This window comes from Pungitius pungitius, chromosome 14, assembly GCF_949316345.1.
Source record: "Pungitius pungitius chromosome 14, fPunPun2.1, whole genome shotgun sequence".
Classification (NCBI taxonomy): domain Eukaryota; kingdom Metazoa; phylum Chordata; class Actinopteri; order Perciformes; family Gasterosteidae; genus Pungitius; species Pungitius pungitius.
In genome coordinates, this window is record NC_084913.1 from 2,738,044 (window position 1) to 2,749,728 (window position 11,685).

The 11,685-nt window shown below is 47.2% G+C and overlaps 2 protein-coding genes across 2 annotated transcripts in view; both read right to left on the minus strand.

Annotated features, from left to right (window-relative positions):
* eif2ak3 (eukaryotic translation initiation factor 2-alpha kinase 3) overlaps nucleotides 1-5,800 on the minus strand; it is a 21,148-nt gene extending 15,348 nt beyond the window's left edge. Inside the window, exon 1 of the mRNA XM_037486604.2 lies at nucleotides 5,261-5,800. Within this exon, the coding sequence (XP_037342501.2) occupies nucleotides 5,261-5,568 (308 nt within the window). The 5' untranslated portion in view covers nucleotides 5,569-5,800. The remainder of the gene's footprint in view (nucleotides 1-5,260) is intronic.
* A 1,990-nt stretch (nucleotides 5,801-7,790) lies between these two features.
* Nucleotides 7,791-10,876, minus strand: rpia (ribose 5-phosphate isomerase A (ribose 5-phosphate epimerase)). Its single transcript, XM_037487344.2, has 9 exons — nucleotides 10,602-10,876; nucleotides 9,939-9,999; nucleotides 9,608-9,663; nucleotides 9,296-9,355; nucleotides 9,151-9,215; nucleotides 9,007-9,075; nucleotides 8,782-8,923; nucleotides 8,413-8,512; nucleotides 7,791-7,992 (listed from the first exon to the last, which is right to left on the minus strand). Exons 1-9 carry the CDS (start codon nucleotides 10,749-10,751, stop codon nucleotides 7,895-7,897), a joined length of 801 nt encoding a protein of 266 aa, XP_037343241.2. The 5' UTR covers nucleotides 10,752-10,876; the 3' UTR covers nucleotides 7,791-7,894.
* Between the last annotated feature and the right edge of the window lie 809 nt (nucleotides 10,877-11,685).

The window sequence follows — 11,685 nt, forward strand, 5'->3', positions numbered from 1 at the left end:
GCACCCAACCAACAACTGCAGCAGCGCAAAAGGAGGGGGGGGTGTTGGGAGGGGGGGGGGGGGGGGGGGGTGTGGAGTGCATCGCTTTAACATATGCACATTCTTACAGAGAAGTTTTTATTCAGAATCATAGTACTTCACCACAAATATATAAAGAGACAAAAACAGAATTAGCCTGGTTACAGAGAGCACTACTGCAGCCAAATATCAAATAAGTTCAAATAAGTGTATTAATTGTAGTAATCCCATAATGTAATTCAGGATGTTTTAAAAGGTACCTGAAGGCACAACACCAGCATGAAACCATTTCCAGGTCTTATATAAATGAACACTAGAATAAATGGATAAGAATAAAATAAACCTAATAATCCCAGATGACACACTACAACACCTGGATTTAAAAGTGCTTGACGGTTTATTTAACGGCCTAATCGTCTAAACCTATTAAATAAACAAGAGATCTTTAAAGCGGTTAAGTCATTTTAAAGAGGATGTGCAGTAAATAAATGGACGTCGCATCCATCAGGGTCACTGCAGCAGACCACCGCAGAGCAAAGGGTGGGGTTTAAAAAAAACACCTCTGGCACTCTCATGAAAACACACACCACACACCGTTAAAAAGCATTGCCATTACCCTCACTCACTTCACTCTCTCTACAAGTGAGCTCTCCTCTCCAACCCGAGTCGTCTCACACGTGGTAAAATCCAAACTCTGTGGCGCCACGCTCCTGCTGGCTGATTGGCCGAGCTGCAGCCCTGATCCGAGCATCCGATTCGTTGTTGCTAAGCAGTGAGGAGCCACCGAGAGTGAAAACAAGACAGCATGGCCCTGCAAACCAGCAGCTAACTCTTGTTTTCATCCTCCTCCCCTCCCTCTCAGAGTATCCCACCTTTTTGCCTGTGCCCCACCCATACTGCAGTGCTGCAGGATGGGTCCTGCCGACTTACTGAAATAGCTGCCGACCTATTAAACTCATTCCTCTTCACGACATATTCAAAACATTTGTCATTAATGCAGAACTGGTCATTTCTTCTGTCACTACGCGGGATTTAAGAGACAGTTTCCATCAAAGAAGAGGAAGTCAGTGACACAGATGATCACGCAAGGGGACATTTAGGGCAACTTGTGCACACTGTAACAATAACTTTAACGTGATGACAGAGAAACAGCCCCAGAGACTGATAGAGTTACATGAAGAAAAGACAAAAAAAAGAGATTATTTAAGCTTTTTTTGAAGTTTCCTCTCCAATGGACAGCAGCTTCGCCGGGCTCAGAGTGCTCAATTAAAACTTATCAGAGGGAGTTCAATCATTTTCATCTTGACCTGTTATTCTGGGGACGGGTTCTATTAATAAAACCCACAACATCTCCCTGGTTACATAAAGTGGACTACCGAAACAAAAAGAAAAACAAGGATATGAACTGTCCCCCTCAAAAGGACCCCCCCCCCCCTTTACCTAACTATAGACAGACCCATGTGGCCAACTCAAATTCAGAGCACTAGCCCGTCTCTCCGACGCAATTGGCCGACAAGTCGCCCGGCTCGGCAGATTGGCTGTTGCTAAGCAGTAGGCTGGTGGGAGCCAGCCGGCGAGCGCGGCGGCCCAGAAGAGCTGTTGCCGCTACAAGGCCCTGAGGAAGGTGCAGGGGGGGGGGGGGGGGGGGGGTGGAGGAGGGTGGAGGAGGGTGGCGATGGGGGTAGCTGGTTCAAACAAAGCCACCGTCCTCTCTCTTCTCACCTCTGAGTGCTCCCTAAGGCCCCCCTCACCCCCCCCACCTGAAGGAGCGCTCGCTGGCGGAGGCATCAAACCTGGCAGCTCCGTCACATGACTGACACACACACACACACACACACAGATGTAAACATCCAGTCCCCAGAGCAGCAGAGGTTGTAACGTATAGACGACAGGCGACAGCCCACACAGCTTTTCGTCACAAACTGAAGGCCGGATCAAAGCAAACACCTAGAATATTTATAGATTACAGGATGCAGAAAAAAATCAAAACAAGTGCAACTGGCAGAAACTTTAAAAAAATATGCCGAGTGAGCGTAGACTGGTTTTCAGGCTGAGTTTGTGGCACTGCGCTCCAAACACAGCTCTGCTGGAGGCCGATTCCCTTTGAAACACAAAGAGATTCGGGCTCGTGAGCGTCACAATGCTGTCAGCAAAGCACAAGTAATCCTTCCGAGGTGAAGGTTTATGTGTCATTAGGAAAGTCATAGCGCTTTTCTTTTTGTTTGAAATGGAGACTGTGTTCAGTTGATCAAAGGTGCTTTAACATTCTTATGATCAGTGGCGGCCCTCCCCTGTTTGACATGGAGAGCAGCAGAGGCTGCAGGTAAAAGCCTTCAAAAGGTCACCGAAGCCAAAGGAGATTTGTCTCCAAAAAACTGGCCCAATTAAAAGCTGGACATTCGATCACCACGGGGTTCGTTAAACCACGTTAGACATTTGTTTCCTTTTGTTGATCCTCTTTTGTTTTGTTTTTTAGAATGAGCCCATTTGAAGTGAAACAAACCTAAAAACGCGTTCTATTTTGTGAGGTGTTTGTAAGGTTCAACGGCAATTCTCTTGACAGATGGATGGAAACAGAGCGTGGAGTAGAGCATATACTCAAGGGGTGGCATTCACAAGCAACGTGTATTTATGGAGGTAAGGGAGAGCATCAGGGAAGAAACAAGAGAGAGAGAGAGAGAGACAAAGAATTAATGCTGGAGAGAGACAGACTTCAACAAAGACATCCAGACAGACAGGATGCGATCGCAGGTCTAACTGTGTTGTGACACAAGTTACAAAGAAAACCTTCATTAGTATGAGCATTATTATATTATGAGGTCATTATTATCGCAGCAAAAGCTGTCATCTTTAACATATGTTGTTGTTTTACAGCCAGCCTGTCGAATGAATAATTCACCTGTTCGGTCTTCCTGTTTCTGCCTCCCGAGCGACTTTGTAAATTGTTTATCTTGTTGCCTTCGACACATCGGTGTTGACTGTTTGTTATGAGATGATGTGTAAATTCAGCTCCTTCTGGACACTGACAGAAATAAAGAGTAGGTTCAATGGACTTGGAGGATTATACGAAAAAATACAAATATATTTTTGCGAGATAAACTGAAATCGAAAGTGGGAAAGGAACCATTAATGTCTGATAAAAGCGATCGGTATCAGATGACTCGGAGCCAATACGTGATGGAAGACAAATGGAGGTTGATGTGGGGGAAAGATGAGGAGAGAAAGCCGTACACACAAAGTGAGGGTAAAAAAAGACGTGAACCAACAGAAAGAGACGCAGGGATCGCCGTAGAGGCACAGTGAGCGAGCAGTGACCGGCACCCGGACGATGAGGAGGAGGAGGAGGAGGACCGCTGCTTCGCCGAGTACCTTAAATGTCATCTTGATCCTGTCCCCGAGGCAGGAGGCTTCACCCTCCTTCAGGTCCTCCACACTGCAGAGACTTATCACTTCTATCCTGATGAGTTTGGGAGGTGATGCACTAACAACTATGTGAGGCTTTGGGGTTTTCCATGAGGGGCAAGATTAAACTGACTGAAAATGAAGAACAAGGCGGGTTCTTTTTTTTTTTCTAACCAAGGATATGCGGCAGCGAGTTTTGATATTAAGCAGAAAAAACTTGGACTTTAACAGTGTTTTCAGCCTTCAGACCGACCGAGCGCCTGGCGCGTATGTGAAACTACACAGAGAATAATTAAGGAGATGACCTGATGCGCTTCTACGAAGAACATGCAACGGACTAAGACTGAATGTAGAAGCTGGATCACAGCTTGTGTGTAATGGTCCTGGTACAGAAAAAGAAAAAAAAAAAACAGAAGAAGGAAAAAGCGAAGGAACGTCGGGGTGAACACGCTGCGCCAAACATCTAAGGTGGGCGTCAAAAACCTGCTGTTTACCCGGGAAGACTAAATCAATTGCCCTACCCACTGCGCCAAGAACTGCGTCTCACTTGGGGCAGCGGCAGCAGAAAGCCGTGTAGAGCCGTAAAACTTTTGACTGACAGGATCCTGGGGAGTTTTTTCTCAGCTCAGCGACATGTCTTTCCATGGCAGTCATGGAATATTAACATGCACTTGTCATGTTTAATTTGTGCTCGTGGTACCCGAGTGGTGGAGCCCCCGTCACCTGCCCCTCCCCCCACCCCTCATTTATAATGAAACTGATTGACTTTCAAGTCCATTCACACGTTTTCCTTTTAGGACAATAATATCTATATGAAAAAAAAGCAACTCCACTTAACACTTTCTACTTTGTTAAATAACAACAGATTCCAGCAGGCAAACGGTAGCCCTTCCAGTATTTTTGCCACAAATGAGGTATTTTTGTAATCCTGCAAAATTGCCAAAAGCACTGTGGTTAATTAAAGTAAAGAGACGAGTGCTTTATCACTTGACTTTTCTCAGGTGAGAGGCGCCGCATCCTGAGTGGGTGCTGCCGGGTGGAGTCTGACAGCCACAACAACAACAACACGTTCGAAACGTGTTAAGTTTAACAAATAAGCAACAACTCCCTGCGCTGGACCAGCAGTGGACCAGTTGACACGAGTGGACGAAACTGGGCCGCGGAGTGACGTCACTTGTACAAAATCAACAAGGTAGACGAATCAGTTCGTTACGTGTCGCGCAGGAACATATCACCCTACTACACGAACACACACACACACACACACACACACACACACACACACAGATAGATATTAGCCCCCAACATGCCAAAGTGACGTTATTTCGTAAAAACCTTCACTTTTAACAACACTGCGACGCGTTTATAAAAACCAACCGCATGTCATTTTCTCCACAATTGACTAACGTTAGTTCCGGTCAACTTTTCACAAGATTTCCATTTAAACTTTACTCAAAAACACAATCCAACAGGAAGTCACACTCGCATCTCTCACCGTGGTGTTTCTTAGTGCCTGTGCTCCACCAGTTCGATGGGAAATCTTTATTTATTATCTTTATCTCTATTTTTACAACCACAACAAGTTTAGCGGAGGGATACATTAGTGTCAAAGAGTTGGCTGCCTCAACAACCGGGCTCTTGTTTAGCTAACGTTAGCTGGTGGAATAAAAATTTTAAAAATGGCGAGTTTTCTTATTATTTTTTTTATTTAGTTCGTCGTGTTGGATAAACAATTTACTGCCGAATTCGTGGCTGCAACCGTGTCCGTCCCGCAAGAGTTAACGTCACACGTATGAATGCGTTTTCGAAGAGAGAGACAAGAGGAAACAAAAGTCGTTACCTTGACGGTTGGAAGTCCCCGTTACTTTCTCCCGATGGTTCGTCGGCCTCCGCCGCCGGCCCGTTCTCGTCGTCCTCCACGGTGACATCTGCTACGATGGCCGGGGACCGGACGTTGTCCAAGCCCCGCTCCATGACTCTCGCACCATCTTCCTCCGAGGTGACGCCTGAACCCCGGGTGAGGGACCGCGGCTCCCCCCCGACGGCTGAGCCCTGAGCTTGCGTGGTTCCGAATCCAGTGAGCGCTTTCAGCAACAGCAGGAGCACCAGGGAAATGCTCACGTTTCCAAAGTGAAGCCCCCTTTCCATTTGTAAGACTGGCACATTAGTGAAGTATGAGATTTACATGCCACTGCTCCTGTAAATCTTAACGTTAAAAAAAGTTCAAAGTGAAAAAGAAACGGTGGAACTATAAAAAAAATCTTGTGTCTCGCAAAAGCGCCTTTTCGAACCGGTTCTTTAAGTAAACATAAACAGCCACTGGGACACCATGTTATTCCCTTTATACTTGACCCAAGACATGCCTTGGTAACGCTAAATCCCGCCTTGTTTCTACACTAGGATTGGACAGTCAAATCTCAACGTTCGTTCAAGTTTCATCCAGCCGTTCCTTATTGGCCCGTTAGATGTCAATCACGCATACTCGCATACTAAGCACAATGCGATTGCAACAGAGAGCTGTCAGACAAGAAGGCGGGCACAGAATGTTCCAGCCCTCCAAACAGAGCGCCTTATTGGCTAATCGAAATGCTGTCAAACTGCGCATGCGCCCTGGTGGCTGGCTGACAGATTGAGCACAGGGTGACGCAAAAAAACACCCGATGGCAAATCCTCAAGCAGGTATGTTATTGGTGGGATGTGTCGTCCTCTGTCCAATGAGAGAAACGTTCCCGCCGAGCACCGACCCCATTGGTCGATTTTCAACCTCGCGCACTGAACATTCGATGTTTCAGCTGTCGCTCAAGAGCAGTTGTCAGGACAGCCGACGAGAAACCATCAACGTGGCCTCTCCGCAGAGGTACATTTCCTGTTCCTGATCACGAGTTTTGGCTTCACTTTTCGGATAAAAAAAACAAAAAACACCAAGGGCTGGGACATGATGGACGCGAAAGACTTGAGTTTTTTTTAAACGGGAATTTAAATAAAACTGCACGGCGTCTGCGCAGCTCTCAAACTACTTAAACACACACACACACACACACACTGGCACTTTGTATTCGGCGTATCTATGAATAAAGAGTTGAGGTGGGTACATAAAGGTCACTGTGAACCCAGTCTGCTTGTAGCGGAATCAAAGCGCCCCCCGGCGGCCACGAGGGAGAATAGCACATCTTAGGTGGCTAATTTAGATTTTTTTCTATCTTCTTTGAGAGTTAAACATAAAGGTAGACACAAATGTGGAGCATTTTTTAATAAAAGATAGTTTGCTTAACTTTTTAAATAATGATCTAATTGATTTAAATTGTTTCCACTTGTTTCGGAACAATCTGTGTTCCATCGCATCCAGTTAACTTAATTATTTGGTGATAATGTAATCATCAAATGATCAGGAAAACACAACAAAAAGGAGTCATACTGTCTGTTGTCATGGTTTTGTATTAGTTAAAGAAAATAGTACTGTTACGGCAAAGTGATAACCACAGTTAATTGCTAAAGAAAGACTCAGTCTAATACCGCATCAAATCATCCATTTGATTTATAAGACAATTAATTGAATAGATCATAATCACAGTGACCTTAAAGCATAGCGCCGGAGTGTAAGGCATTGTGAGCCAAAACTAGAAGGAATAAAATAAAAATCACATCTAAATAGACAAAGTACACCCGTACTTGTCCAACGACGAGTTTAACCTTGACAGAGCCCCTAAACCCAAACCCTCCCCAATCAGGACGTCACAGTATTGGTCCATGGCAACGGTTACCGTCATGTGATCAAATTTTAAGAGCCCGGGAGAGGGACTCCGGTACCGTGACTGAATGAACACACACAATAAGCTTTTAAGGAATCACGTGTGACACAATGCACGGTATTTCCACACCAGTCATATCATACCCATCTAACCTTTGTGACATTAATAAAGATCATAATTCATTTTGGGGGGGGGGATTCTTCCAGTTTAAATTAGCATAATAATAAGCAATGCATTTAATGAAGGGCGGGATTCTCACTGTTGAAGCAGTCTTCACTTCTCTTTTCTGCGTTCTGGTGGCGGCAGCACAGAGTGGGACAATAGTTTGACTGTGTGAGATTTTTATTGAAACTTTAATTCCATCATTTCTCTTAAGGCTTCAAATATTAATTTCCAGGCACACCATGGTTTCATGCTGCAGCGATTCACCACACCTCTGCAGTCAAACCCGCCAGGAAGAGACAACATTCCCAGTGAGACCAGGCAGCTAAACGGAAAATAAGAATAATCAGATGCACTTGGCTTCGCTCATCAGGCACTTTGAAAACGCACAGTGACGGAAGCACCAGCTGCAGGTTGAGAAAAACCAAGCGATCCTCAGTAATGACTTGTTTTTCGAGATGTGTGAAAGGTTCCCAGAGACGGCGCTCGTCCGGGCCGCGAAGCTCCGTCCCAAACACGGCACTTGTGAGTTCGTTTGAGAACAAGTGGCTCCAAGGAGCTCCTCAGATGACCCGAGGATCTCGGACCTGCACGCTGCCGTCCTCCATCCCGAAGTAAGCCCGTTCTGCCATGCCGACGAAAAGCCCCGTCTCCACCACGCCTGAAGAGGACACACAGAAGGTCTTTACCAACACAGGCAACCATAGGGTGGGTCAGCGGGCTGCTGGCGTCGTCCCACTGGAGACTCGCACACGACTGCAGGAGGTTCCTAAAACCTGCATTCTCTCTTTTTGCCAGCAGGGGGCGACTGATTCCCTCAGTAAAATGTGTTTATCGTCTTAAGCTCTAGTTTCAAGTCTTCCTCCGCACAGCATGGTGTTTATTCAGTAAATGACGGTCCACGGGGTGTGCTGTGATTGACAGGTCTCTACGTCACTCCTCCTGCAGTCTGCATTTTTGAATGTGCTCACTTCTGTTCATCATTTGCAAAAACAACATGTGAACAGGTTAATTCGTCCGTCCGTCCGTCCGCAGCCCCTTTGGTCTCAATAACCGAGGGCGGGGGGGGGGGATTCCTCACCTGGAATCATCTTGATCGCCGTGTTGACCTCCTTCCAGTTGTCAGCGCGCTCAAACTTCCAGTCCAGGATGAAGTTGCTGTTGTCAGTGACCACAGGACCCTGAGTGACACAAACCGCTAGTCACGTGACCCAATCACTCCCGATGCTTTAAAAAAAGAAATCCAACTGGAGACCCAGAGGAAGTGTGTGTTAACAACACCAAGTATAAAAAAAACTAAACCTGTATGTGGCCTTTTGCAATTCTTCAGTGGGCGTGTGCCATTATGAGGTAAATGTTAAGCAACGCGTCTGTGACCATCACGACTTCCTGTTTACTTGACAGCACGCGGCTTCTTGGCCAGAGAAAAAGGATTTTAAAAAGCACCCACCGCCTTGCTGACAGCCATCCGGAGGTTGGCCTCCCCTCCGAAGCGCTTGGCTATCGTCCTGGAGACGGGAACGTGCGCCATGGGGATCACCTCGATGGGGACTCCTTTCCTCCACTGCTGGCCCAGAGCCTCGGAGTCCTTCCTGAGCGAGGAAGAGGAGGGTGAGGAACCGGACCTGGGCACGCGGCGCTTTGGCGAAAGAGCTCAACCCGGCGAAACGCAAACCTGTAGTCCGCGATGACGACGAAATGCTTAGCGCAGCCGGCCACGATCTTCTCCTGCGTCAGGCAGCCGCTGTGAGACGGAGAGAGGAGGAGCCTGAGGCAGGGGGGGGGGGGACGGCGCCGCCCGGCAGCGAGCACTACTCACCCTCCACCTTTTATCAGCGTGAGGTCGGCGTCCACTTCGTCCGCGCCGTCGATGGCCACGTCCAGCTGCGCGGGAGCCACGGAAAACCCGTTAAGCGCTGCGACGCCCCCCCACACACACTGACATGTCGACGTGCTCACCGTACCTCTGGGTGCCTGTCCAGGTCCGACAGCGTGAGGCCGTGCTGCAGAATCAGCTGACGAGCCTGTGGAGGGGGAGGGGGGCATGTTTGTGAAAAACACAACGAGTTATGATTGACGCGTCTTCTCGTCCCTCTGAATGATTGATGTTTCATTTATATGCAAAAGGAGAAGTGAAGGCCCTGTGTGTGTGTGTGTGTGTGTGTGTGTGGTAATGAAGCCGACGTGCTGCAGCGCACGCCGTTGCCAAATATCGTGTACGCAATACACACGCCACCGGGACGACAGAAAGGAAGGTTCAACGATCTCTAACCGACCTGGAAGGAGGTGGGCACGCACACGATGTTGAGCTTCTCCTGACGCACTCTCTCAGCTGGAATAAATCAGAGAGGAGGTTTAGATAGCTGGGGGGAGCAGACCGATCAACATGTTTAGGTCAAGCTTCCTTTGAAACTCCTTTTGGTAATACCCAACAAACTACGGTATTAAAAACTAAATGCTTCTGGATTTATAACATCGTACTTTACGGAGCCAAGAAACACATTTTTACACCAGGCGTCCACAGCAATGATAAGAAGCAGTGAGCTTTGGCCCCTAAAAGACATAAATCAACCTGGTGAACTAACCACAGCTTGTGGTTCCACTCACCCAGTCTGTCCACAGCGTAGACAATGGTCGATCCGCTGCCAACCCCAACCACCTGGTTGTTCTACGAGAACACAAAACAAAAAGATGCACAACACCCTGAAAAGAATACAATTAAATGACTTTTTTTACAGTTTCAACTTAAGTTAGCATTACGTGTTTTTCTTAGGACAGCTCATGTCATGATTGTGTCCTCTTCCTGTAGCTCACATGTCATGAACCAAACAGTCCTCACAAATCTGTCACATTATAAAACCTGTAACTTGAATTGGATTACGTCATGCATAAAACTCAATACAGCGTTTCAGGCTGGACATGTGACTCCCGCGCCCACGTGTTGGCTCCTGTATTTCTACAGCTAACACACATGCTGTAACATACGTCTGCTATTTTGGTTCTTAATGCAGGACAAAGTTAGCCGACTATCCCGGGGCAAGCACGCATAACACCGGGCTAATCCCCCACATAAAATCCGCGCGAGTCAACGTTGGATAACGTTGTGATAAGCTAGCATGCTAGGCTAACGCGACGTCCACCTCTCTGTTTGCGTTAGCTCCGTTTGTTAGCATGCAGCACCGAAAGCTAACGCCCCCCCCAAATGCTTGTAAACTTCGTGCTCGCTGACGCCCGGGCTAACGGGGACACGCCGGTTCCGGCTCTCGGTACCTGGACGTGGTTGTCCACGGCGGCGTAAGCGGCCAGTTTCTTCGCCTCTTCCGCCATGTTGTTAGCGGCTCTGTGCGTCCGCCTCCGCGATGCTGAAGAGAGAAATCCAGCTGCGGGTTTAAGGAAGGGGGCGCACCGCTGGAGCCCCATGACCCGGCCCACAGGCAGACAGACGGGTAGACAGACAGGAAGCAAGACAGGTAGAGAGGCAGACAGACAGGCAGAAAGACAGGTAGATATGCAGACAAGCAGGCAGAAAGACAGACATGTAGACAAGCAGAGAGGCAGGCAGGCAGAAAGATAGACAGACAGGTAGACAAGCAGGCAGACAGACAGGCAGGTAAACAAGCATGCAGAAAGACAGACAGGTAGACAAGCAGACAGACAGACAGACAGACAGGGAGGCAGGTAATGTTCCTTTGGTACGTCATAATTATAATATATATTATATTATATAGATCAATATTTTGATTTGAAAAGTAATATTTGTGTTAATCAAACTAATGTTGAAATGATAAGGGGAAAAAGACGATAATGCGATTAATTAATGTAAGTTAAGAGGACCATGATACGCCTTCATGCTGATTCCTGAGGGGGGCGCCAGAGGAAAGCTGTGGGGTCTGCACACTTTAAGAGGTTCATCCCATCAGGACCATGACTGAGAACGATCTCCTCACCATTCATGACAATTCTCAGGTATGAAAGTGACATTTGGTCACGAAGGTGGTGCGAGAGGAAACATGCAGAGGGTTTTATTGTCTGGGGGGGGGTCGGACGTCCGCTCTGTAGATTCCTCAGTTTACCTGCCAGCTGGATTTTGATAGTTTTCTTGTGCACAACAAAGGGTGCAATTTCCATTTCAGCTTCGAGGGAGCCGTGGCAAAGGATTCCATTTCAGAGTCTTCACCCATGAGAGTCATGGGTTCTTAGAGGAATATGCAAGGAAATTGTTTTCAACCTCTATACAGTTCATCCCGTGTTCTCTGTGGGGAACTAAAACAATAAAAAAACACCATTTCATTCAAAGTGAAGAATTCTGTAATTAATTAAATCACTTAAATACTCACCATAAAGACCCCCCCCC

Coding starts and splice junctions, on each gene's coding strand:
- rpia (XM_037487344.2), bottom strand. CDS start 10,751: ATGGGGCTCCAGCGGTGCGCCCCCTTCCTTAAACCCGCAGCTGGATTT. Junction 9,356..9,607: donor GCGTGCCCACCTCCTTCCAG/GTCGGTTAGAGA, acceptor CCCCCTCCACAG/GCTCGTCAGCTGATTCTGCA. Junction 9,076..9,150: donor ACGCTGATAAAAGGTGGAGG/GTGAGTAGTGCT, acceptor TCCGTCTCACAG/CGGCTGCCTGACGCAGGAGA.